The 26,012-nt window shown below is 40.9% G+C and overlaps 1 protein-coding gene across 3 annotated transcripts in view; it reads left to right on the forward strand.

Annotated features, from left to right (window-relative positions):
• Window positions 1-26,012, forward strand: part of RERE (arginine-glutamic acid dipeptide repeats) — a 172,303-nt gene that overhangs the window by 116,536 nt on the left and 29,755 nt on the right. For all 3 annotated transcript variants that reach the window (XM_026074072.1, XM_026074070.1, XM_026074071.1), the window contains one exon: window positions 327-407. In XM_026074072.1, coding sequence (XP_025929857.1) covers window positions 327-407 — 81 coding nt within the window. The remainder of the gene's footprint in view (window positions 1-326; window positions 408-26,012) is intronic.

Genomic DNA, 26,012 nt, shown 5'->3' on the forward strand with positions numbered 1-26,012 from the left:
GCTGCTCCGGCCGGAACCGGGGCTGCGCTTCCCCGGCCCGTTCGCGGCTGGGCAGCGGCAGGCTGCGGGGCGCGGGCGGCGGGATCGCTCGGCGCCGTCGGGAGGAACCGGCCGCGGTGCTGACTTGGAGCGCCGGGGGTTCGGCTGCGAAGGGAAGGCGGCTGGATTCGGCGGCGTCTTCCCGGAGCCTGCTCCCTGCCTGGTCTCGGTGTGCGCTTCCTTCTATCAGCAGTGCCTAAGCTAAGAACGTGGTTTGGCTGTTGTGCTGCTTGACGAGATCTTTTTCTTCTCTGCTGACATCCTGTTTTTGTTATCTTTTATCGCAGAAACGTTTTATTAAGGGATTGAGGCAGTACGGCAAGAACTTCTTCAGGATCCGAAAGGAGTTGCTTCCCAATAAGGAGACTGTAAGTGCCTTTGGACTTTACGTAATTTGCGTTTTCTCCTGCTGTTTCAGCGTTTGATCTTACAAAACTATTTCCGTCTAGCCCCGAATTGAATTCGCTCAGATAAACGGAGGAAAAATCCAGAGCTAACAAAGGTCACTGTAATTTTAAGTGCGGTTTTTAGGTCTTGTGAATGAACCATGTTACATAAAATAGCCATTGTTGCTGATGGAGTCATTGAGGTTGGATGAGGTGTATTTATGGAGCCCAAATCTAATTTTAAATTCTGACATTATGGTGGGATAATGCATATATGTCACCAAGTTCGGCTCAAATGGCAGTGGGTAATTAAAGAAAGCCTGAAACAAAACAAAATCTAATTGAATCTGGAAGAAGGAGGTATGTGCCGGCTGCTCTTACGATCTGCACAATTTGGTTGTTTTATTTAACTCCTTGTGTTCCTAGAACATGTGGACAGCAAACATGTAACTTTAGTTTCTGATTTGATTCCTGGCTTATTACTCTATTGAACTTCGTAAAGCTACTTAACTGTCAAATTCTATTAAAATCCTGACAAGTCCTTAGAAAGGAGATGGTCTGGGAGGGGTGGTTGACTTCTTCAAAGGAAAGAGGGTTTGGGAAACCCTGGGAATCTAGTTAGTTTTCCATTAGTCCTAATTGCCAAGCTTCTCTAGAAGCTTCGGTTTCCACTCTGCAGGTGTCATTTAACTGCTGGGGGGGTGGTTTTGGAAAGCAGTTTTCATGTTTGTCCTGAATTTAGGGAGGGAAATAACTCAATGAAAATAGAGTTACAGTGACTATTTTTGTAAGTAATAATAATGTGTTTTTGTTAGTGATCCTGAAAATATTTATTTAAAGCATAATTGAGATGAGGTTTTCTAGTCTTTTTTTTGGAGGGGGGGGAAACTTGGGTGTTCAATAGGGAAGACTATTACTGTAAAATTATTTAAAAGCCTCTCACTTATTGTAGGATGTTTCCATTCTCTCCATTCTCCTTTCCTGAGATGTTCTTGTGACGTGATATCGTGACATCACGATCTTTCATTGGTAAATAGTTAATAACCCCAAATGAGTTGAATGGAAAGGGGAGGGTGAAATGATTCCTGGAGTGCCTCAGCCAAGTGTATATGCTCACTGTTTCTGTTGGGAATGATAGGAAAACTTAATATCCAGATCAAGTATAAGTGGACTTTGCTTTAGTATTTTGACGGAATTTGAGGCACGAAGGCCCTGTGTTAGAAAAGATGACGGGTTAGAAAGAAGGCTGAAATAGTGTACTGCTTGGCAAAATGTCACAAATCCAGTCCATAGTCAGCCTGATCAGTCCTCCTTTCCTCTTTCCTTTAGAATAACTTGCAGCAATGTATTTAGGACAAATTGGTGTTTAATTTAGAAATGTATTCTGCTGGTAATAAACTTACTGAGGGGTAAATTATTGTTTTAAAGTTTGATTTCAGTTACAGCTACTCTGAAATAAGCTTTTAAACATAAAGCATGTGTTTGCAAAAGAGAAAAACAGTTTTCAGGAGAAAGGAAAAGAAAAACTGAAGAACTGACAATTGGGGACATCTGTCTGACCCTGCCGGCCTGCCTGTGCTGCTCGACTTCTGCGTCTGAACTTGGGTATCAGGCCTAAGGCTCTCCTGAAAGTGTTGCAAGCTTGCAAGGGGTGCGGAGCATGATGCAGGCTATCACCGTTTGAGTGTTACCTTTTTGTTGTGTTAGGCCTAAATTTTTAGTGCAGAGAAGATTAAATGTTAAGTTTGAGCAACTGGGAAGCCGGGTGCTGATGGTTTTGAGCAGGCTATTTTAGCCCCTAGTGGTAACTGATCTACAGGTAACCTTTGACCTACAACAGATTGCTTAATCTCCGTTTCCTATTTTTGCCCACAGGTTTCCTTTCTGGTGTTCCCCCACACACACCCACAAGCTTTTTCACATAAAATTTACAGCAGCTTTGCTATAGTAAGATATACAGAATAAAGGCTATAGTAAATTATGTTTGACTCTCCAGTTTTGCTTTCCCTCCTTAGAGTGGAATAAGGAATATTGCAAATTACAAGGCAGTAGAATTAATTTGTCTGTATTTTTTTCATCACTTTGCCTGTCATCCTTCTATTGTAGTGTGAAGTAACCCTCCAGCAATTCCAGAAATGCTAGGAAAAAAAGGCCTTATTTTCCTTTTTAGCCACCATATTAACATGAGGTGAAACTCTAAATAAAAATGATGATATGCGCACAAGAGAACTTTTACAGCGACTCTCAAGTCCTGCAAAAGCTACTTTAAAATGAGTCAGGGACATTCTTGAAGTTGCTTGCCCTAAATGAAAACCAGACTATAGGTTAATACATCCTATACATTTCTAATTTATTAGAGTTAACCTAACTAATCACTGAAGTCTGAAGGGAGGAGAGCCAGGGCTTTTCCCTCTCGGAAAAATCCACTTAAAGTTAAATCTCCTCAATATCATGCTTCTTGTATAATGCATGCCTTTTCTAGACATTTATATTTATGCTGCTTTCACTGGGGGAGAACTCTTCCTAATACCTCCTTAAGCCTGCAGCTGGAACATTGCAGCAGTGGCAGATAAGTAATATGATAGAAATACAAACTTGCTGTAGTGACTAGGCCTTTTTTATATGAAATCAGGTTTATGCTACTCTACAGGAAGCCAGAATATAGATGTGCCTATCGCATTACATTTCTTCTGGAATACTGGGGAGTGTAAAGAGGCCTTGGTGAGAGATGGGAATTAGGTCATACTGTGCTTAGTTTTCACAAGCATCTCAAGGAGCGTCTGTTTGAGTTGTCTTTGCTTTTTTCCCTCCACAGTTAATGTACCATATCTTTTAAGAAAATCCTGTGTTTGTCAACTTATGCGTTTTAACTGTGACATAGTTTCTTCTAAACGGATAGCCAGTAAGAAAAGGCCTTTCTGAAAGAAGGTATTTACTGCATATCAAAGCCGTATGTTTAGGCCTTCACTCTCCCAGTTTATTTCAAAGCAATTATGTCTGAGAGAGGTTCCCAGTGGGCATGAGCGTAAAGAGCTGTAGCATTCTCTTCAAGCATTTATAAGCGAGAGGCAGGAGCTGAAGCTAGTTCTTATCTGAGCATGCCCCCTGCTGAAACGGGAATGCTGAAGTTGATTAAGGAAAGGCAACTGCTTTATAGAGGCGAGATCAGTAAATGTTAACCTTGTGATATTCTGGAGAAATGTACAACTAGCAACAACGTTTCTTAATGATCTGATTTGGCTTTATATATGTTTGGGTTTTTTTGTTGTGGGTTTTTTTTTCCTGTTTTTGGTTTATTTGCTGAAACTTGCTGATAATACAGGACACTTGAAGCATTAAAAATTCTCCTTAGTGCTCTGAATTCCTTAGACGATTACACTGAGCTACTTGGCTTGCAGAGTTTCAGAAGTACCACCATTGCGATAGGCCCGAGGTAAATAGACTTAAATGCCTACGAGGTTGGAGCTGGACTTCCTATGTTCTTTTAAGTAGCGGAGGGTAAATAGAGACGTGGAGTGAGGGCGAGCACGCTGAAGTCCTGGCGCGCACAGAGCAAGAATGTCCAGTCGGGAGCGGGAGAGGGAGGACGCCGAATCGTCCTGTCGGTTTGCCCAAATTTAGAGCTGGGTCCCGTTCCAGTCTTTGTCTATCCTTGTGCAGGTCACTCAGCAGCAGTTTTGTGAGCCTCGTTTAGGGTACAGTTTCATAGTCGTCTTGAACTATTTAAGGCTGTGCTGCCAGAAAAAACAGGCTTGTTTTCCCCTGGCTGTGCATTCCTGCAGCCCCCTCTCTATCAGATTGGTTGGCTGACGAACAGAGCTTTAAATACTTAGTGCTGGTCAGTTATCCATTAGGAATGGGGGGAAACATGGAAGATCGCCCCTTTGGCAGCCTCGCGTAGGTTTGGGGCAATAACAAGTTGCATCGGTAGGTAGCAATGGCATATGCTGTAACTGAAGCGAGGCCGTGAAATCACTGAATCCTTCATGGGAATAGGCCCCAAGGACTTTTCCCCCTCCTTTGCCTATTTATAAAACTGGGGGTGACACCTACCTGAATGTTTTGCAATTCTCGACCGACTCCTATAGCATTCCTCAGTGGAGGTTTATGGTACCGTGATTGTGACCATGGTCTACTTGCTTATCTTTTTCCTGGCAGGCGGAGGCTCCTTAGTGAGCCTTGTAGAGCTGCTTGCTCAGTGAGAAGCCTAAAAAGAGGACAGTGAATCTTTGTAGAGGCATGTAGACTTTAGTCTAATTTTGTTTTGAATTTCTCTATTGAGCACATAGGCATCTTTGGTGTGTGTGAATTTTGGTTTGGCTGCTTAGCAAGAGACGACAGAGTGCAATCTAAAGGTCTTGCCTCTGGGTGGATGAATCTGTATTTAGCTTTGAAACACAGTGTTAATAAAAGTAATGAATATCAGCTGCTTTGCTTAGATCAAAATACCTGTAATGCATTCTATTATTTATGAACATGAGAGCTAAATATGCATCGTTTTCTTCTTTAGGAAAAATATTCTCTCTTCTGGCAGTAAAAATCCTTCTGCCCAAATTAAATGCTGTTGGGACTTATCTCAGAGACTAAATAAGCTGTGCTCTGTTAATGTTAGGAGACAAAATGTGTGCAGTGTGAGCTTTCAGCATAAACTTCTGTTTAATTTTAGATTGGGGTTTAGATAAACAATTTTATTCTTGCCTCATTAATGCTTAATCTTGTGTTACATAATATACAATATTGGCTTCCTGAGTAGCTCTTAAATACAGTGCAAATGTGTGGTAGCGGAAAGGTCACTGCAGTTACCATGTGTGTAGGCTGGCAAGGTGTTTGTCCTCTGTACCATCAGTACTGTGTGCTATTCGTGTCAGCAGACAGCCTTAGTAATATTTGTGCAAAGAGCTCACGGGCAGATTAAATGTAATGATTCTCCCTCAGCATAATTGTTCAAATAGCAGTTTTCCTTTGATTAAAAAAAAGAGTGGGATAATTAGGTGAATATATTTCAGTCCCGTAGTATGAAGTGATGAGTTAGCCCCACATTAGTTTTTTTTAATATTTACGTGTAGCAGTATAACTTATTTTCACCAATAGCTAGGTTTAATTGTGGCTAAGTGGCATGGGCGTTATTACTCGCTGTCCTCCTTTCCCAAAGGAAATATATTTTGTTTGAATGGTATGTTCCCTTAACGATGGGATATTAATACACTGCATAGACCTGGCGCGTTTTTTCCTGATTTGTCTTTGCTGCAGGAGAGTGTTCAAACAGGGACAGGCGATGTAAGCCTTTTCTGTTTGAAAGCCGAACCTTTTTCCTTAATAACTCGCTCCAGCCTAGATGCAGTCAGAGCTGAAATTTTCCATTAGAGTTTGAAATGACTGCCAACATAAACAGCCACTGCTTCTTTTCATTTCAGCTCTCAGTGCTGCTAGTGCTTCTATCATATGGATATTACAGTTGGAAGGTTTTGTTCCTGTTAAAACAGGGACTAGGCTTTAGACTTAAAAATGATACCCTAAGACTTTTTTTCTTTTTTTTTCCCCTCCCTCTCTTTCTCTCTTTCTCTCCCCCTTTAGATGTAGCAGATATCCTACTGGGCTTCAGTCAGTTTTGAAAAACAGGCTGACACATCAGTTAGTTGCTTTCCCTGTGTAAGCGAAACCATAGATTCGTTTGCATAACAAACAGTTCGGTAGGGAACATGTTTCCCTTTTTTATTTTTACGTATTTATTAACTGAGTGACTAGCTTAGCTGATTGATGGGGGCCAGTATATTAGTATGTTTGGCTTTAAGATAAAGCAGTGTACTGAGGAAGCATGCGGTAGTTCAGTTCAGACTTCACACCAGGGGCAGAATGAGCGTGCCAAAGAATTTTATGAAATGCTGAACTTTTAGAAGCTGAGCTCAGATGGAGATATTTCTAGATTTAAGCAGTACTGAGCTGAAAGCTGTTTGCAAAGACCAGATCATCTATCATGGATGTTCAGTATGTGTGTTCACTGTGATTTGGCTTATTTTAGAAGTTTAACTGGTAAACCTATTACAGATGTGACCGTTTTATTGGAAAATAAAACAGAAGGTTCGGAAAAGTCTTTAAAGAGACTTAACAGTTCTGGTTTACCTCTGGTATACACCGTGTCTTCATTATTTCTAAAACTGATCTCACATCTTATAGGTGAACGGAGCTGCCAACTCTATACTTTGTTGGATGAGCTTGGGCCACAGTTCCTATTTCATGGTTTATGTACCATGTGTGTTCCTTTTCTTTCCATTTTCTGAGTTTCTTCTCGCAGCATAACATTATCCTGAAGGTATATATCACTTCCATCTTAAGTCCTTGTTCTGCAAACTGCCTTTTTATGTTGGCTGATTCTTAGAGTTCAGTTTCATGGCCCAGTGCCACTAGTGCTTGGCCATCTGATTAAGAAATAAGGTTACATCTTTCAAAGACCAAAATACCTTTTTCACATGTGTCACTCTCAATTTCAGTTGAAGCAAATAAAATCAAAGTACCTGATGTGCATGCTTTTTTGTTTTAAATTTCTTACGCTCTCTCCATTTTCTATTGCATTAATTTACTATTATGGTCTAAAGGTAATTGCAATGTCATCAGCTCAGGATCTGGGCTGCTCATTTGAGTTTCTCACTAAGAAGCCTTCATAGGTGAAGAGCATGGGAGAAGTAAAAATAGAAGATATATTCACTGTGCCAGCTGGACCCTAGGATTGCATTCAGCATGGATAATAAATCAACTCTATTATTTGCACTCTGATTTTGTTTTTTTTATTTTACTTTACAAGATTGAAACCCATTGTTTATTTTTCTCTGCAGGTTTAGAGGTAGGTAGAGGTAAAATATGGTTGCAAGCAGAAGAGGGCCATTAGCCAATTGCATTGTGTTCTGTCAAAGAGCCAACAAGGACAATTTCTGCTTTGTGGAGAAAAATACATAGTAGAAGATCTAAGCCAAGATTATTTGGGAAATTGATACAATATTGTCTGAGTCTTTCTTTCTCAACAATTGAAAGAGAATAATACTTCTGTGACTGTTGGTAATTCTGTATTTTCCTTACCTTCTGTTTATAATTCGCCATCATAAAGCATTTTATTGCTAGTTTATTTTCTTACTGTGAATTCTTTCTTTTGTACCTATGCTGAAGGAATGTGAATCTCTGGTCAAAATGTTTAGGTTGCTCAACAATTGGGTATTTTTATTCTGCATTTTTCTTTCTCTATGAGAAAAGGTATTAGCTTTTCTTCTTTTTTTCTTTTGTAGCAGTTGTCAGATTGTACCAAATCCTCAGACATCAGTCTTAAGGTCCTGTGAATCCTGGGTTCATAAAATAGGTATCTCCTTGAGATAGCACAGTTTATTTTCATGGTTGAGTCTTTTATCCTGGCAAGATTCTTTTCCATGGATGCAGAGCACCAAACCCTTCCTTTCGTTTGTTTTCTACCCAGTTAGGGATTGAAAATATGCTTTAAGCCTTGAAGATGGCTTTCAAAAGGGGAAAACAAACGTCACAGGAAGCAACAGTAATGTTTGTGGAACATCCTGTCTTAGAATAGTGTTAATGTTATAAAACTTGGGTAACTACGTGTGCAAAAGAGTTTTCTCTGTATAATCCTGCATGATGCCTGACTTTTGGAACCGTTAAAGAAATAATCTAGCAGTAATCCTGTCTATGGTACTAACTTAACACCCACGACTGATATCTGAAGATCTCGTAATGTTTAATCTTGTTCCTAATACACAGCACTGTGGGGTATGGTGTGGTTTTTACAAATGAGGAGCTGAGTCAGAAGCAAACCTAATGGCTTGCTCAGGGACGCAGAAGACACCTGTGGTAGAGCAGGAGGATGAGCCTTGATGTCCTTTATGCTAGTTACATTGATGTAAAAGTGGTCTTACACAAATTACCTCCTACAGGTCCTTGATTTAATCTATAAAAGACGTATGTGGCTGAATGCTTAGTTCTATGGCACGTTAAAGACCATTTTGTTGAGAATTGACATAGTATTCTGGGATGGGATGGTTGCTTTAGAAAAGAAACCAAAAGAGGACATCACAGTGCAAGTCTGAGTTGGAAGAGGAACGTGTTAGAGCTGTATATGTGCTTCAGATGGTGCGTCTCTGTTGCTGGTTAGGCCCTCTTTCTTATCCATGCAATGAGAACACTAACTTTTAAAGATTGATGTATGGAGTACAGAGGAATTTTCAGAAAGGATGGATGTGTGGAGATGTGGTTTGTCTGGCAAGTGGTGAGTTCCAAGGCCATTACTCAAGCCTGATACTGAAAAACAAACTGCAGTGAAGCACGAGCAGTTGTTGCAGCTAATTCAATTTGTGTTTAAACTTGGTGTTTGTTGCCTACGTGTAGTTTCTTTCTGTGTGTGTCTATGAGCAGGTATCCCTAGTTATCCACAGGAGGTCAGCGGGGACTGGTCATGCATAGTTTTTGCCAGACTGGTTGCTTGCTTGTGTTTGAAGAACAAGCATTGTGTATTGCTGCTTGAGTTTCTCCTCCTCAGCATCCACACTGCTTTCGCATCCTAGTCTGGGATAATGAAGATTAATTACCAATATTCTCTTGATGAACAGGAGGGGGAGGGCAGCTAAACTGTAGCCAATATAACTGAAGATGACGCTTAGCTCAGGATTTTGGAAAAGAGCTGTCCGGATGTTGTCCAAGCTGGTGCCTTTTCTTGTTTGTGTTTGCAGACTGAGAGCAATGGCAATTTCAAAAGGTATTGCAACAGCTTTGTTTTTGAACTGTCAAGTTCCAGAAGTAAAAAACATAAATAGTTTTGACCTGTTCTGAGTGTTATGATTACAGGAGAATTAGGGTGATCTGCCGTTCCTTAACACAGACACATAGCGCTGTTGTCCAGAATGTGAGCTTCAATTTAGCAAGCCCATCTGGGGGCAAAAGACTGTGCACCAGAAAAAGACCATCCGATGTTGGCAGAAAGCAAGCTGTATTTATAATGTGTCTTGCCTGCCACACTGGGCATGAAATTAACTTTCTTCTTACACAACAGATCATTGGCCTTAATCGTTGCATCCTACCCCAGATGGCACCATACGAACTGTATCTGTAGTGTTATCTTGGCATAGAATCAGCCTCAAATACATTATTCAGTCCTAAATATCCTGTAATATGCTGCTATAACTGTACTGTGAGAGCGAGACAATAATAACTTCAGTAGACAGATGCACTCATTTTGTCATTTTTGTTTCAAAACAGCTGTAAAAAAGAAGTGGTGCTTGATTACTGTCTTTTCCTTTCTTGCCAAGGAAAACTCCCTGGAATTATACAGACTGTGGAATAAATTGAGAATGGTGATTTAAGGGTAGTGACTTTTGTTTAAAAGGGCTGTGGAGTAGGGGAAGCAGGCTCTGTAAGCCTTATACTTTAAGGAACATTTAACATCATGAGCAGAAATCTGCTATATTTCCTTTTTGTTTCCCCTTTTTACTTCATATCTCTTAACAAAAAGTGCACAGAACAGAAGTATGATAGAATTTAACTTCTCAGGACCCTAAAAGGCTAATTAGTTATGGGTGGTGGTGTTACGCTTTTGGGTATGCGTGTATTGTTTTCATCACAGCAGCAAATCATGTAGGGAAACAGTTGTATTCTGCAAGGTTTTCAACTCTGACTCTCTGGGGAATTGGTAGGGGGCAGGTGGCAGATCCAAACCTTAGCCATGTACATGTGAATAACTGCATACATGTGGTGTGCATTGCTTTCGCTGCCAAGAACTAGAACGCATTTCAGGTACCTTAATGTCTCCCAGTATCCGGAAAGCAAAAAACGAGAAGCTGCAAGCCACGTGAAATGCCGAGGCTTTCTTTATCCCATTCCTGCTTGTGAGTAATAGCCATCTTGCAAGACTCAGGTCCACCATTTCTGCTCGGTTTGTGTTCTCTGCTTGCGGTAAAAAAGGCCTCCCTCTGCTGGTTATACATCTGCCATTGCTGCCTGCAGAGCTCCACCTTCGTGCCGCACCACCGTGCGTTCGTGCGGTAAAGAGACTGAGCACGCCGCTTTGCTGCTCAGTCCCTTAGAAAGGTAAGGGGTGGCAGGGCATCAGCTGCTGAGCAACCAAGGCAGGTTCCACAGAACGCCTGCTGGTTTTTGCATCCCGTGCTTTAAAAAAGTCTCAGAATGCTGGGCAGTGGGTTTCCTTCTGATGCGCATCTTCCAGATTAAAACTTTCTTTGCAAACGTGAATTTAGAAACTTTCTTTTTTTAAGGCATTTAAATGGAAGAGGAGGTTCCTATGCAATCCTTGGATTTAAGAACTTGGAGTCTAAAGAAGTATACCAGGTATCATGAGATTAATGACAGAATCACAAAAGCTGGCAGTATTGAAGGTTGGGAAATCCTTATTAGTTGTGGTCATCTGATAAATAGAAAATTGGCAAGGAGTACTGTTCCGTTTTACATTACCAAACTCCTGCACAGCAGTAAAAAAGCTGCCATTGAAAAGGTGCTGATAAGTGCCTTGATTGCTATGGCGAAATGCATCGTTCTTCGTTTGATGGAACGTTTCGGTTGACTCCTCTCCTTCCCCCTCCCCCAAACGTGCTTTTCTGTGCCCCCCTTCCCTTCTTCCCGGCTTCCCTGACACAAGCGGAATTATTTCTTGCAGTGTCTCTAGACCCTAACCTTTAAAGAAGGGACAGTGCATTCCAGGTTATAAAAGAGCTCTTTCCTCGTGCAATTTGAGAAGTCCTCCCTGTTGTTTAATTCGGAGCCTGCTTTGTGCCCAGAGCCTCTCCTTGTGTAAGCACCAGCGCATCCCACAGGAACTCTTGATTTGTTTTGCTAACTCTGCCCTTCTCTCAGTGGTTCACAAACCTCTAATGATCTGTGAAGCTCCAAGATTTCTCAGTTGAACAGTAGTGGTTTTAAGAACCTCCTCTACTACATAAAAGTCTTAACACTTTCCACATGCTGGGTTTTTGACCTCTTGAAAGGCTGACCTCCCACAAATTTGGTTTGTAAATCTAGGTGTCCTGGGCTAGGGCTTGTTAATGGTATTGTGAAATTATGGGGGGGGGGGGAATGAAGATGAAACTCTGGGCTCTTGATCAGTGGGGAGGATGTGATACAGTGAACGTGTTTCTGTTGCCCTTTGTTACTGTTCAAGTTTGATTAGCTTTGTTTCCGGTAAGGGTAACTTTTCTTTTTCTTTTTTTTTTGAAATGGCTAAGGAGGTGATCTTTGCCAAAGCTTAAATCTTTCATTATCTGAATTGCAGTAGGAGGGAAGGAGCAGGGGGAAATGGACTATAAAAACAGCCCTTTTTTCCCTCTCTTTTCTTTGTTCATGCAGCCCTTTGACTATTTACTTTCTGTCCCTTACTTTGCCTTCTCTGAGGTCTCTTTTGGGCTTTAGGGTTAACAGCGAACTTAGAACAGCTTGCTGTACTAACTGCATTACTTGGTTTCCCTAAGCTAGGAAGGTCTGAGTTATGCTGCTCTTAGGCAGCAAGGTGACACTAGACGTCTTCTTGGAGTCACAAATACCTCTCTCTTCCCATCCCCACCTTTGTAGCACAGGTTGTCCGTCTTCTACAGGCCAGAGAAAATCTTGAGGACCCTGGGGCACTAGAGGAGAAAATATAATGTGGAGATTCCGTACAGCAAAGAAATGTAAATCTTGCTGTATCCTTGAATCATTCCCAGCTCTGCCAGTACTTTAATGCAAAATAAACTGACTATTGTCTTAGTGTATTGCTTTCTTTGTTTAGTTGTCACTCTACCTTCCTGGAAAAGTACTGTTTCCTTGTACCTTAATCTTGTTACAGCTTTTGCCTGCTGTTAGTTTTGATAATCAGAGCCATTTCTTTCCATTTAACAGCTCTAGATAAAAAACACTTTTAAAATCCTCTTTCCATTGACTGCTTGCTTACTGCTTTTGAAAGCCCAAAATACGCAACACTTGTTGCACAGCTGTGGAGGAGGGGGTGAGTTATGACCTCTTCAGAGATTGTGTACTTGCTAGTTTGTGTCGTGGGGTTTTCTTGTATTATATTGTATTTTCTTACAGCGTTCTTCACCTTTGGATTGGTGTGCTTCACTAGAGCTTGACTTATTTACAATTTAGATGACAGGAGAACCACACTTTCTGCCTGTAGTTTCCTTTCATTGTGTTAAAGTAATGCAGTTGCATTGTATAGTGGGGAAGAATGTGATTTACAAAAATATATGGTGTTTTTGTTTTTGGACTCTGGTTTTGTTCTGTAGAATTTCATTACTTGCAGATTCAGCTGTGATTGAAAATGTGTGCCATAAACCTTGCACACTTGGGGTGCTTAAAGAACATGTGGAAAAATGCATGTAGAATAACTCCGTGGGTTGCATATCTGGACTTTCACCTTGTTATGATGAAGTGACATGGACGAAGGCCTTCCACCTTCAGTGCTGTGTTAAAGCTGTATTGATTTAACAATTCCTGCTCATGTTGTTATTCTGTGCCATTTGATGTGATAGATTTTTGTTGCCGGGCTTTAGAAGTACATTCTTTTGTTGTGAGAATAAGAGCTTCTAAAAAGAATTTGCCTGCCCACCGTAGGCACAAAACTCTCCTCCTTATCTTTCCCTTATTTATATTCTTCTAAGATGAGTAATGTTTTTGCTTCAGAGAAATCCGTGTTTCTTGCATTTGCAAGCTCTTCAAAAATGCAGCAAATGATTTTCAGCAAAAGAATGAAAATGAAGCTAAAGTCCTGTTAGATTTGAACCACAGGAGTGTTTTTAACCTATAGCTGTCCGAGGTATATTTGGAAAAATGCATTTATTTTTAGCAAGTTTTATTTAATAGATGCATACATATTGTAGAGAGACAATTGGAAATAGTAAGCTGCTGGTCACTGTTGCTATGAGTGACTTCTGTTACCCCACTATATCTTCTGATTGTTTTTTCTTGGAGCATATAGTGCTGCTGGAAAAAAAAAATGGGATTAAGCATTTAAGTGAAAACTGCCCTATTTTCCCACCTCATCCCCTCACTCTTTTATAGCACTTCTCCCATGTTTATGCTGTCTTGAGTCATGACTCTTCTAAATGCCAGCATGGCTATTTAGAATTGCACTTCCAGAAGTTTCATTGCTCCAGTAGTTAATGGCAGTAGGTATGTAATGAATTTAAGTTAATCTCTACTGAATACCTACTTTTCTACATTTCTGTCTTTGTCAAACCAATGTTTTTGGTTTTTTTTGAATTACTGAAGTTTAGCTTTGACCTTTTCAAGTGAACTTATGTAGAAAAGCTATTGGAGATTTTAAAATCTGGGTTTCGCGTTATGTTTGATTGCTTTAGTTGTCATCTTTCAGCTGAAAACGTGGATGGAATCCTGCAGGCTGTAGATAAACAGCCTTTCTGGCACACTGTTCGGTCTTGGTTTGTCATCCCGTAAAGGTCAGGTTAAAATGAAAGAAAAAACAGACTAGCAGGGACTTCCTTTTCTTAGGGATAAAATTTCTTTGGGCTCTGGGTTTTTGGGTTTTTTTTTGATATTCTTGCTTCAGTTTCTCTTCAGGAATACATGTGGTTTTCTTTGCTGCTGAAAGGAGTCCATTGTGTAACTTATTTCCCAAATATGCTGTTAAATCAGCCGCTAGCTTTTCAGCTTTGTTGTAGCTGTAACACTCTGTAGGTAAAAGGAAAGCTAATGGAAAGATGGAGTATCTTTAATTGGGCTAACAAAAGCAGTTGAATTCTTTCCAGCTTCAGCAGCGTGGGGAAAAACACAGCTAGTGGAAACCTGGTGGATAGATGCGGTTTGTTCTGGCACTCAGTCGGACCAGTCCCTTCTCGAAGGGCCGTTACTCCGGGGAAGGACGGGGGCACGGGAACCCCCCAGAGGTGTTGGTCTCTGAAGTACCATGCAGTCTCCTAAGATCGTTCATCCACTTTTTTTTCTTCTTCCCCACTTTCCAAAGTCACCTTCTTCTGTAGTGCGTGGTGGAGTTTTCCATCTTGTTTCATTAGAGAAGTGTCCTTGAAGGGCAGCAGGAAAGTAAGTTAAATGTTGCCAAAGCTTTGTTGCCTCTGTATTATTTTGCCTTGTCTCATTAATAATTAATGTTGACTTTGCTTGCTTGAAGGCTTCTTGGGTTGCTGGCAGCTCTGCTTTCTAACTCCGCGTGGGATTTGTTAGGCGCAGGATACGTGCCCTCCGAGAGGCAGCACAGAAAAAGTAGGTTGCAGGTACCTGCATCTCTTCTGAACAGAAACAGTGTGCATCTGTTAATTAATTCCTTTAATAGGTTAAATGCCCGTTTGTAGGAGGTTTATACTTTCTCTTAGCTTTGAAGCATTTCCTGAGGAATTCCATGAAGTAGTGCTGTATGAACGATTTGCTAGGAGCTTTGCATACTTTGGTGCTAGGGAAGCTGCCAGACGTACACCCGTTTTAGGTGCACATCAGTACACCTCATCAGTATCCGGTTATATGTTGCTGCAAGTTTTTCTAAGTGTAATGAGTAACCAAACCACAGCAAAAAGCGAGTAGTGAACCACAGAAAAAGCTTTGTTCATATATTTGACAATTAAAATGGCTTCAGTTAGGCAATTGCTTTGCAAGTAGCATGTGTTTGATGAATCAGGAAAACATGGGTAAGAGGAAACCTGTCTTGTTGTTTTGTCTTTCTCTTAAATCTGTTCTGAAGGGAGGAAGAAGTGTTTGGTTAGCAACAATTTTCTTTTGACTAGAGAAATGCAGATTAAGGCAGCATTTACGCTATCAGAAATAAAAGTAACCCAAGTAAATATATACAACCAGTATGAGAACTACTATTTGAATTCAGTGTTATACACGATATTTCCATGTATACTTTTTCTCCATATTAATACAATTTTTAAAATTTGAACCTTCAAGTGTGCTGTGGGAATTTATGCCTAGTCGAGTGCTTGCTATTGGGTGTTACTTCTATCAAGGTGTTGTCTGCCAGGAATGACTGTAAGGAAATGGTTTCTGTTAGTTGTGGGTTTGTTAGCTTTTGTTGTTGGGTTATTTGTTTCTTTGTTTTTAATTTCCAGAGCACGTAGTATGGAATAGGTGCTTCTAACACAGATACTGAAGAGTGACGTAGGAAATGGCTGTATCTTGTAATGCTCTTGCCTTGTCCCACATGTTGAATCTGTTTAATAATTCAAATGTCCTTAGAAGCCTGTATATCTGTACAGGAAATAACTGTTCTTTTTCTGCAGCTAGCCCCTCCTTCAGAGGCCAAAAAGGAAATTAGTGTTTTCATACATTGTTGGATTTAATTCTTTGGGGTGCTAAACAACTGCTGTTTTCCTACTCTGTAAATTAAAACATGCATGCATCCATAAATACAGTATTTGGAGAATTTCCTAATTCAGGAAGCAACCTGATATGTTTCCAAAGCTGGAGTCGTGTTAACTGGATTGTCCCTCTCAGGTGATGATCATGAGATGATCTGATAGGGAGGCTGTAAGCTCGATTAGATGTAGCTTTTCCATCCCATGCGAGTGACGTATTGTGAGCGTGCTCTGCTGACCTGTTACCTTCCTTGCGATAATGCGGTTAATTGTTTTTTCCAGTTGACTGTCTTTTGATCTCTCCTCCTCTGTGGAGGATTATCCTGTTGGGAAACTGACACAACGGTTTTAGCTTCTAACCTCCTCTGCACTCGCTGAACTTGCATTTCAGTTTATTCTAAGGAGACAAGCCTGTGCGACAGACAAAATGATCGAGTCAGACTTGTTACTGATACCAGCGTAATCCAGGAAAATTATAACACGTGGTTTCTTCCCTCCCTGCTCCCCGTGCTGACGAAACGCTGGTGTTGCTGCCCTCCCCCTAATTCGTCCCAAGCTACTAATATGATACAAAAAGCCTCCTTACTCTTTCTGTTACTACCTTTCATTATCTTAAACTTAAAAAAGTGAGGAGGAGGTAATTTGGTGTCCAAAAGCCAGTCACTCTTCCCTTGCTGGACTACCAGCGCTGGAGAACAGTTATAGCCAGTTGCAGTCAAGATATCTGATAACGTAGTTGCCTCCCCTTTGAAAACTGAATTGAAGTTAATGGACACATCTCCTAGGATACACCACGGTCATCTAGTTAATGAGTCGGGGGGAAAAAAGAAAAAGAAAAAAGGCAAATGTTTCAAATTGCTTTTAATTTGTTTTTCTTTTAAGATGATAAAATTGGCACTGCTGGCCAGTGAGTGTTCGTTCTTCAATAGAGAGTAAGAATATGCGTAGGTACATATGTTTGTAGCATTAAAATTGCAGTTAATTTGCCTTGGAAGCAAAATAGCCTCACTCAGCTTGTTCACATGGGAAAAGTGGCTCACACACGTACAGGAGCAGTGTAATTTTACTGCCCAAAGTCACCCTGTTTCGAGGATAACACGTCTGTACTTTGACATGGCCGTTGTAGGGTTAGCTGTGCTCTGCCGTTCCTTGGTTCACTTTTCCCGGGAGAAGCTACGGCAGGTGGCTGGAAGGAGCGAGGAGGTTTGAGGCTGCAGCGTTAGGTAGAACAGAAGAAGCCACCGCCACCCCCTCGCCCCTTCCAAATGCGTAGCCTCAGTCTGATAAAACTGCAGGCTTGCGTCGGGGCAGCGTTTTCAAACACAAAAAGGGGCTAATGGCCTTGTGACAACATCACTGTTCTTGAAAGTTAGTGTTCAAATGTACGGTTAATGTCAGCCTTTTGGAGATTATACACTAATGCGCTACGGGCAGCCTAGTCCCTTTTATCTTGAAAGGGGGTGCTTTTAATGCTAAAAGTATGGAGCCAATTATCTTGGGGTTAGGCGGCATGCGAGTGGAAGTCCTGTGCCATGTTTCTCCCAAACTTTTCTTTTAAGCAAATCTGCCTCGTTTTGAGTACTAATTTGTGGTGCAGCTATTGAAGATAAACTGTCTAGAAGAAAAAAAAGATGTCGTCTGGTGAAATAAGTCCTCTAAAAGCTTGGCGTTCTCTTAAAAACCACAGCCTACTATTGATAATGGGGGACGGGGAGAAGGGTTGATTGCTGATGTGTGGACAGATATGGTCAGACTGTGACAGCTTTTGAAAACTTGCTGTGAATTTAGAGGGCAGTGTGTTTAACCAGTAGTGCCAATCGCAGGAGAAATGCTTGGTGGAAAAATGCGTTCCTTTTTTGTGAAGTTATTCTGTATTTAACAAGCGAATGGAGCGCTCTCTTCCCCCTCCTGCTGCACCCTCCTCCCCCCAAAATTACTTCTTTTTTTCTTTTCAGAAATTGAGATTGCTTTTTATTTTCCATTGTGCGTGTATCAGAACTGTGTCTTTATTAAACCTTGTATAATGTATACTTTCATACCACGCCAACTGGAAATTTTTGTATGGGTCCATGTGAAATAGAAATGTACAGAGAGGGCTATTAAATTGTTACATTATATTCATAACAGCAGCATTATTTTGTGTGTCACTTGCATCAGTCAGAAAGCTGCTCTGCGAGTGGCTGAAACTTTAATAGCAAACATCCCTCCAGGGTTTATAATTTTCCAGACAAGATGGCTGAGTTGATAGAAACATTTTCACCACAGCCTTGCAGCAGATGTTTGCCCTGGTGCTGGCTTGACAAATGTTGGGCATAATTCATTACTGCCTCCTCATCCTTTTCCAATGGACTTCTTAGCTGGTGCATTTATAAATATTTTGTTTCACGTTGTAATTAAAGCTACTAGAAGGGAGAAGGACTAGAATGAGGGTATTGGGAGAAGGGATATAGTTGGCTGGGTGGGACTGTGTGTGTAGTTGCAGCAGCTGTTTTGTGTTGACAGAGAAGATCAATAGTTTCAGGGTTTGTAGAGTTCCTGCAGAGGGGAAGGATGGCCAGGAAGAGGTAAGGGAACTGGGAGAAATAGCAGTTCATAACATGGCCTACTTCTGATGTTTAATAAAGAGCTTTGGACGTGCAGTTAACAGGATTAATTGGTTATTTGTATGTTTGAATGTGGATATTTGTATGCTTTCTTTTGTCAGGCTAGGCTTTTCTGAATATTGTGGAATTTGTAAAGGGTTTTTCTTGGCTTTTGCTCCCTCATCTCTTACTCAGTTTTTTTTAGGCTTCAGTAAACCCATAGCTTCAATTTTAGATCAAAATTTATCTGTTTCACACAAATCCTGTGAGCTTTACTGCATTGCTCCCACCTCCATCACCCTTCAGAGAGGCCAGTTCAGGAAACAGAAGCTGCTCAGATTAATTATGGTTTAGACACTAATTCCGGATGAATTGTTCTTTCTGTTGTTGGGTTTTTGGTTTTTTTTTCTCTCTCTCGGTGTTTTAGGTGTCTTGTATACCAAGGGGTAGGAGTAGATTTAGACTCCTTGACCCTTTCAAATATTCTGAGCCTGCAAGATGCATATCTGCTTTTCAGGAACACCGCCAGGTGTTCAGGTATTGTCACTGATAGCTTCAGACTGAATTTTAACCAGTGAGTTCAAAGTGAAGAATTGCATATCGAATCTATCCTTTTCTAAGTCCCTTTCCTGCTTCAGACACATGAATACATAGTAGTTGCTTGCTGCTCACGACTTGACATGCTTGGATATTACTGTTGCTGATACTTTTACATGGTGCAAGATAACCAGTGTAGAAGTCTTACATGCCTGAGTTAAATGTTAGATGTTTCTTGGGCCTCTTGTGTGTGTTTGTGTATGATAGGTGCATGAAATGTTTTAAAAGATGCTAATACTGCTGTCAAACTTCTACAGAAAAATTCCAGTAAGTGATTCAGTTTTTATAGTACATCATTTTCTGTATTTCCTCTCTTTTGTTTTTATTGTTAGTATCATTTGCGTGAAAACAACATCTGCATTTGTCTTAATTTGCTGCTTTGGTTTTATTCCCACCTGAAGACACCACTTTTTGTCCTGCTATCTTAGCTGCTAATCACAACAGTGTATATACCTGGGGAATCCCAGTTGTGCTCACAGCTTCAATAGGAGCGGGCCGAATCCCAGACTGTGAATTCACAAATGTGGTCTAAGCAATAGAAACGCAAATGAGCCGAGAAATTATTCGGTTATTATACAAACACTAACTGCAAGGATGGACAAAAATAAAAGGTACATCTTAGTGATGTTATTGTGATTAGTTTAATTAGGAAAAAACATGAGAGCTAGAATGATAAGGAATTATTTACAAAATAACATGAGACACTCAAAATGCACCCTATGCCCATAATGTATACGATTAGATCCAGCAGAGTAAAATGATTTTAGCCATGCAAATAGTGCTTGTGGGCTCAGTCTTTCATGTGTCATGTTGTTTTTTTCCAGAGTTGTGTAATACTGCAAATTCCTGTTACTGCAAGATGTCTGCCTTAGTTATGTTGGGTAATTGAATGTGTTTGGAATTAAAGAAGCTTGGATCTCGAGTCCATAGTTTTCTGTTTCTTTGAATTTTCTTAAACCAGCAAGGTATGGGGTTTATGGTTGGTAGAACAGGATACTGCCACCTGCAAACCTGGGCAAACACAGATAGGGAAGAGTTAAGCAGGACAGAAAGTGGTTGCAAGGTAATGATGGTGCTGTTGAATAACTTGAGGTGATGAATTGTTTGAAGCAGCAGATGCCTTTAAGAGCTGAGGTGACTGTCACAGCTGTGATTTGCTCCTAATTAATGGAGAACTGCACATAAAGCTGAGAATATTCTTAGGTTCTTGAATATTTCATACGGAAAACACAAGGATTCTGCATTTAGAGAGGCTGCAAAGGTGTCAACCACAAAGAACCTTTTTCTAACACAGCTTTAAAAGGTGCTTCTCTTTTGAGTATATCGGACCAAAATGAGTTGAATGCATCATGCCTCTGCTGTTTCTGACTGGTCTAAGTCACCACTTTGCAAGGCATGTTCTCATGTCCTTCTCCTTGTGGGCCTTCTTTGCTGGCCTATCTCATCTCTCTCCAAATGGGATAATAGCTCTGCTTATTCCGCGAAGGTGCTGTGGAGATAAATGTACTTGAGATTTTTGAGGCATCATACCAAAGCATGGCTGTAGGAGAGGCTTTGTGATGACTTAGGAGGATAGGGAAAGGAAAAAGAGATAGGAGCAGGGATTCCCAAAACCGTTTGTCGTGTTATGTCATCACGGCCTTTCTATGTTGGCTTTTTGGTGGCCTGGTTTGGTGTGATGGGGCAGTATGTAGGAGAATCACTTGCAAAAGTTACAAGTATTCAGTGTCTACAGGCAAGGTTAACTTGGGCTCTACATGTGGGCTTTCACTGAGCTTAGCCCAAGCACTGTGTTAGAGACCTTGTTTCACAAATGGAAATCTTCTATCACTGAATGGGAAAATGAGACTCTCTACCCTCCAAATAGACCTTTGATATTCCAGGTTTCAAACTTAAATGTGCAGTGAAGGCAACACATTAAATGTTGATGCTAAATTTTGTATGGCACTGAGTTGTGTCATTGGGTCTCTGCATCTTTCTGGAGAGCTTATTTATAGCATAATACTTTGCTATAGTAAACCAAATGCTAAAAGCACATAAACTAAATCCAAAATGTAATGCAACTTAGTAGTAGTAGACCAAAGCTGATGATGATGCGTCTAGAGCCACAGTAAGGCTCTTTTGTTTTTGGAAAATCTGTTCTTATGTTGTTTCAAGGGCAACTAGTTCTTTGACTAAATCGATTAGCATATGCCTACATTGAAGGCTTCTTGTATTGGAGTTTTCCATACAGTAAATCACTAGTTTTTTCTAAACTCAGATTTATGCTTACTAATATTACTGATTTTATAGATGATCACTAAAAATAAAAGTATTGTAACATGCAAAGTTAAGGCTGGAAGTCCTAGCTGATAGTATAATCTCTAAGATATGTGCTTAAAAAAGGCAATACTGTGTTAAATTTGTAGAAGCAGTTTTGCTTACTACTACCACCTTGATTTTTTTTTTCTAGTGATGTTTTAAAGTTCTGTCTTTTTAATGCCTCTTCAGATTCACGATGGAAATGCTAACATATATCTTCAAGCAGAGCCTCTTGTGCGGCGCCACTGTAATTAAGGGATATGTATACTGAGGGTTGACTTGTGGTGGCATCGCTTTGCAAGCCTGCAATCACTAATGGGAAGCAATGGAAGAAGGCAGAGGATTCCAAAAAAACAGATTTTAAGGGAAAAATGCAGCCATAGGGATGGAAGAAGGAATTTCAGCACTCTCTGGCTTGCTGAAAGTACGGGATGCTTCTGTGAGGTAGTTTTGTTTGCAAATAGTACATTTTGTGTTTGGTAAACGTCTGAAGGCTCATATTCTAACAATTTCAGAAGCCGTGTGACTACCGCCTATCGGTTTAACAGTAGCCTGTCCTTTTAGGACGCACATAAAAATGTATTCTTTTATTATTTATTATTATTAAAAATATATTATTAGCCTCCCTCCTCTCAGGGAGGCTAGCAAGTGTCATTATAACCTTTCTCGTTGTTGTTTCGAATTCTTAATTAAAAGTGGTTCTCCTTTAGTTTCTGACACCTTGGTTGTTGTATGAATGCAAGCCCCCAATTAAAATTATCTCTCACACTGCCTGGTGGTAGGCATCAACACGTTGTGACTCTTGGGCACATCTGCAGGGAATAAACGGTGTAATACCTCGGTGCAATACCTGATCAGTGACTCTGCTTGTTTCCAAGGCATATTGGCACAGTCTAACTGTAATAGAGAAGAATTTTTTAGCTCTTGTTGCTACAACTGGAATGAGGCTCGGTGTTTATAAACTAGTAACGAAAACTAGGTGTATGCAATGGACGGCTCTGTGGATGGGTGTGTGAGAGCGAGTCGGAGCTAAGTGTAGTGTGGTGGGGGCCATCCTACATCAGCTGGAGGACCTGGCTATATAGTTTTCCATATCTCATATAGCAGTCTAATAGACCAGTCCTCGTCTTACTCTGCAGAAAATTGCTGACAGGGTAAAAATGACATTTATTACTCTTTGTGAGAAACTGTCTTGAGCTTAACTTGCAGATTTGGAAGAACTGAAGAAGGCTGGTAAAGACGGTGCAAGCATGATACCCATGGAGAGGGAAATAAACCCGAGTGCATTTACATGAGGGAATCAAATCTCTCCTGGATGGTGAAGTGAATGCGGAGAGAAGTGTTTCAGGGAAGCAGAAAGGCAAATCGGGAACATGCTCGTCAGGGTGTTGTAAGGAAAACGTTACCGAAGTGGCAGACTGCTTGTATAATAGGTCAGTGCCCTCGCTTGACAGGTTTCCAGGGGTCGGTATTTCTTCTTCCTCTGACAGAAGAATGCAGGGCCAGAACAGGCCCGGGGGGATTGCTGAATTTAAAGTTCTGTTGTCACAGGCAACCACCTCTCAAATCCCTTTCATGAACTGATCAAACTCCATATTAAAGCTAGTAAGGTCTATAGCCATTTGTTCTTTTGCCAGCGCTGCCCTTTTGCTTTAATGGCTCTTCTGCGTCCCCGACGGATAAATGCATGCTGAGCTACGATTCGGTATAATAGGTTTTGCGCAGAGCCAGATGGATGAAGATGCCTTTTCTAACACTGTGGCCACTTTGTGTCATCCGCTGGGTCAGAATCTGAAATTTGCCCAAATTTGAGAAGCAGTTTTTAGAAGATAAACTTGACTAATGGTGGGGATCCGGGGCTCTCAGATTTGAGCTCCGTCTCTGAGGTTTGAGACTCACAGAAACTGGCTGTTGGTTTGGAGTTGATGAAAAATATTACTGCCTTAACTTGTCCACTCCATCTTCTTTCTTTTCTGTCCTGCTTCCCCAGTTCTTCTGTCGGAGGTTAGCATCCCTGCAGTGGAGATGGCAGGAGGGTAAAATGAACCCAGTGTCTCATTGCAGTTGACGGTGGTAGTGTAAACCGAAATCTACATTTTAAATCAGTGCATTTTGCAGAATTAATTGTGGCAGCCATAACACCTGTCCTGACACCTCTGCTGTGGATGTGGGTCTGAAATCACCCTAGCATGAGACGTGAGACATGTGAATCAGAGCCCTACGTCATACCCCAAATTTATGGCTTTTTTTCCTTGCCTTTTTTCTCCCCCCTCTTTTTTTTTTTTTTTTTTCTTCCTCCTTATTGCTACTTGTGAAATAGGGATCAAATTGACTTTTTGAAGGAGCAGCTAGGCTAAATGCTTGCCAGGGACAGCAGGGCAGAACAGAACTGTGAAGAATTAGTACTTTTTTTCACTTTTGAGCTTACTGTGTAGGTATTACAGTGAGCGACAACAAATTGGTCTTTCTAATATTGCTTTACAGCTCTTACCTTTGGCTTTTAGTTAAATTTTGCTTGTCAAAGGCTTTTTTTTTCTTGACAGAAGGAATTTGAGACCGGAAGAAGCAACAATAACTGCAGCATCAGCTGCTTCTGTGGCAGCTCCTTGTTTTTTTTCTTGATGTCCTGCTTCAAGATTCATCTTCCCACATCTTGCCCCTGTGATAACTAGGAAAATACTTCAAATGCTCCTCAATCCTCCACCCTTAATCTAGAAAATCTGCTAGCTAAAGAAATGTTCTTGGAGAGCAGTAAAAGGAAAACAGCTGTTCAGGGATCAGATCTGAGAGAAACTAAGTCTGTTTAAAATCAAGGCTAAATGACAGGGATGTCTGTCTGAGGGAGCTTTTGTTTGCATGAAGCTTGTTATTTTGCCCGTAACTCAGACTGAATAGTAGAGCCAAGAACCTGTCCATCTCGAAACCTATGTTTGTGTAGTGAGTGACTGTAGTTTTCAGTGATAGGCTTTGGGTGGTTTGTGCCAGTTTTAGATGCTTTCCAGGTGTAGGATGTTTGGCTTTTCTCCACCATCTGGCTTGTTCAGGTGCCGGGCATCCTCTGATAGATTTTGTTAAGAGGTCAAATTCTAGCTGTCTTCAGCATAGAATCAGGAGATTTGACAGTTTTCATCACAAAATAAGCAGTTGTGGTGACTTTGAGGGTAACTGCAATAAAAAAGTGGTGGAAAATTCTTCTCTTTCCAGGTGATTGCATATTCATTTTCCACATTAACAAGGAGGATTATTTTACAAAGTTGTTACCTCCTGTGGCACTTTTGGTATTTCCTGGATTGCGATTGTTTTAAGCATGACTTTTAATGCAGTATTAAAACTCAGGAGCTCCCCTATAGGTCATGGGCTGCAAAGGGAGGAAGCTGTATGTCAGTGAAAATAACGCATACATTTGACAAGCCAAGCCTTTCATGATTCATCACAGATGTGGTAGGAAAACCTAAAACATCTGTTACATTGAAGTGTTGAATGCGGGTTAGTGTGCAGGCACATCAGCAGTCTGAAATGGTGCTGCTAGTGGCAAAATTGCCTTGTTGGTGTTTGTCTCGGAATTAAGTGGACCTTCAGTTCTCTTATTTCTATATTTAAATAAAAGCAATTACAGAATGTGACATTTAAAATACAAATGGTTTAATCCTTATTTACCTTTCACCTTTTCTTGTCCTATTAAAACAGGAAAATCTGCTTATGTGCGTGCTCGGGGTTCCTTGCTTTGCTGGCACATAACTTCTCAGTGGCTGCTGCTTGCCCAGGAGAGAACTGGGGCTAGGGCTGGGGAGTGCAGTGCAGGTCAGCTGCGTCCTGCATCTAGAAGCCAAGCAACAACAAAAACAACAGCCAAAGGAGGAAAAATACCTGATGTTATGGGAATGAACTCCAACTGAGAATGACACCAGATTCCAGGAACAGAATATGGCAAGAGTCAGATTTGTTTTAAACCTGATAATACAGTAGTTCCAAATTAGTCCAGGGAAGGCATGAGGCAGTTTCATAGAAACAAACAAAAGTTCTGGCTACAATTAACGGTAAGACAGTCTTCAGTGGCCCATAAAATACAGGATTTGCCCACTTGACTGTCATGGAGAAGCTGCAGGGACTTCTAGGGATTTAGAACTTCTTACATTTGTAGACCGTGAATGTGACAAGTCTCTGAGAACCACACTGGCTGGTGTTCAGTAGTTCGGCGGTCTAGAAACGTTACCACGTCTAGGACTTCTAACACACTTTAGAGACTACTAGGTAAGTGCTGTGTTGCTGACATGGTCTTCGGTATTTTGATCCCTGGCGTTTCTGTATTGACTTCTTTAAGCATGTCTCAAATTTCAGAGAAGAATATAAATACTAAAATTTTTCAGTTGCCCTGGGAGTGTATGGGAAGATGGGTACGAGCTAAATTCTTGAATAATGTGGTCTGTTCCACTTAAAACACTTCCCCATACATGGACGATTTGATGACTTTTAAACCAGAGCTTGAAGGATAGCCAGAAATTTCTGTTAAATGCTAGACTTTACATTGAGAGATTGTGATGGTTTTGAAATGTGGTTCTAAACTGCAGTCTCATCAGTTAGTGCTTCCTGTGTCTCATGTGAAAATCTCAGAGTCGAGTCCTTTGCGCATTGGAATTAGCAGCAGAGCTCCACTTGCTTTCCAAGAGCTCCAGTGTCTTCTCAGGAAGTGGGGCCAGGAACTTGCACTGCAAGATGTAAGCACTTCTTAACCGTTTAGAAACATCTCTTTACACTGATAAAATGACAGCCATCTTATCACTGTGTGAATTTCCAGCTGAACAGGACGG

This window comes from Apteryx rowi, unplaced genomic scaffold, assembly GCF_003343035.1.
Source record: "Apteryx rowi isolate R43461 unplaced genomic scaffold, aptRow1 scaffold_38, whole genome shotgun sequence".
Lineage (NCBI taxonomy): Eukaryota > Metazoa > Chordata > Aves > Apterygiformes > Apterygidae > Apteryx > Apteryx rowi.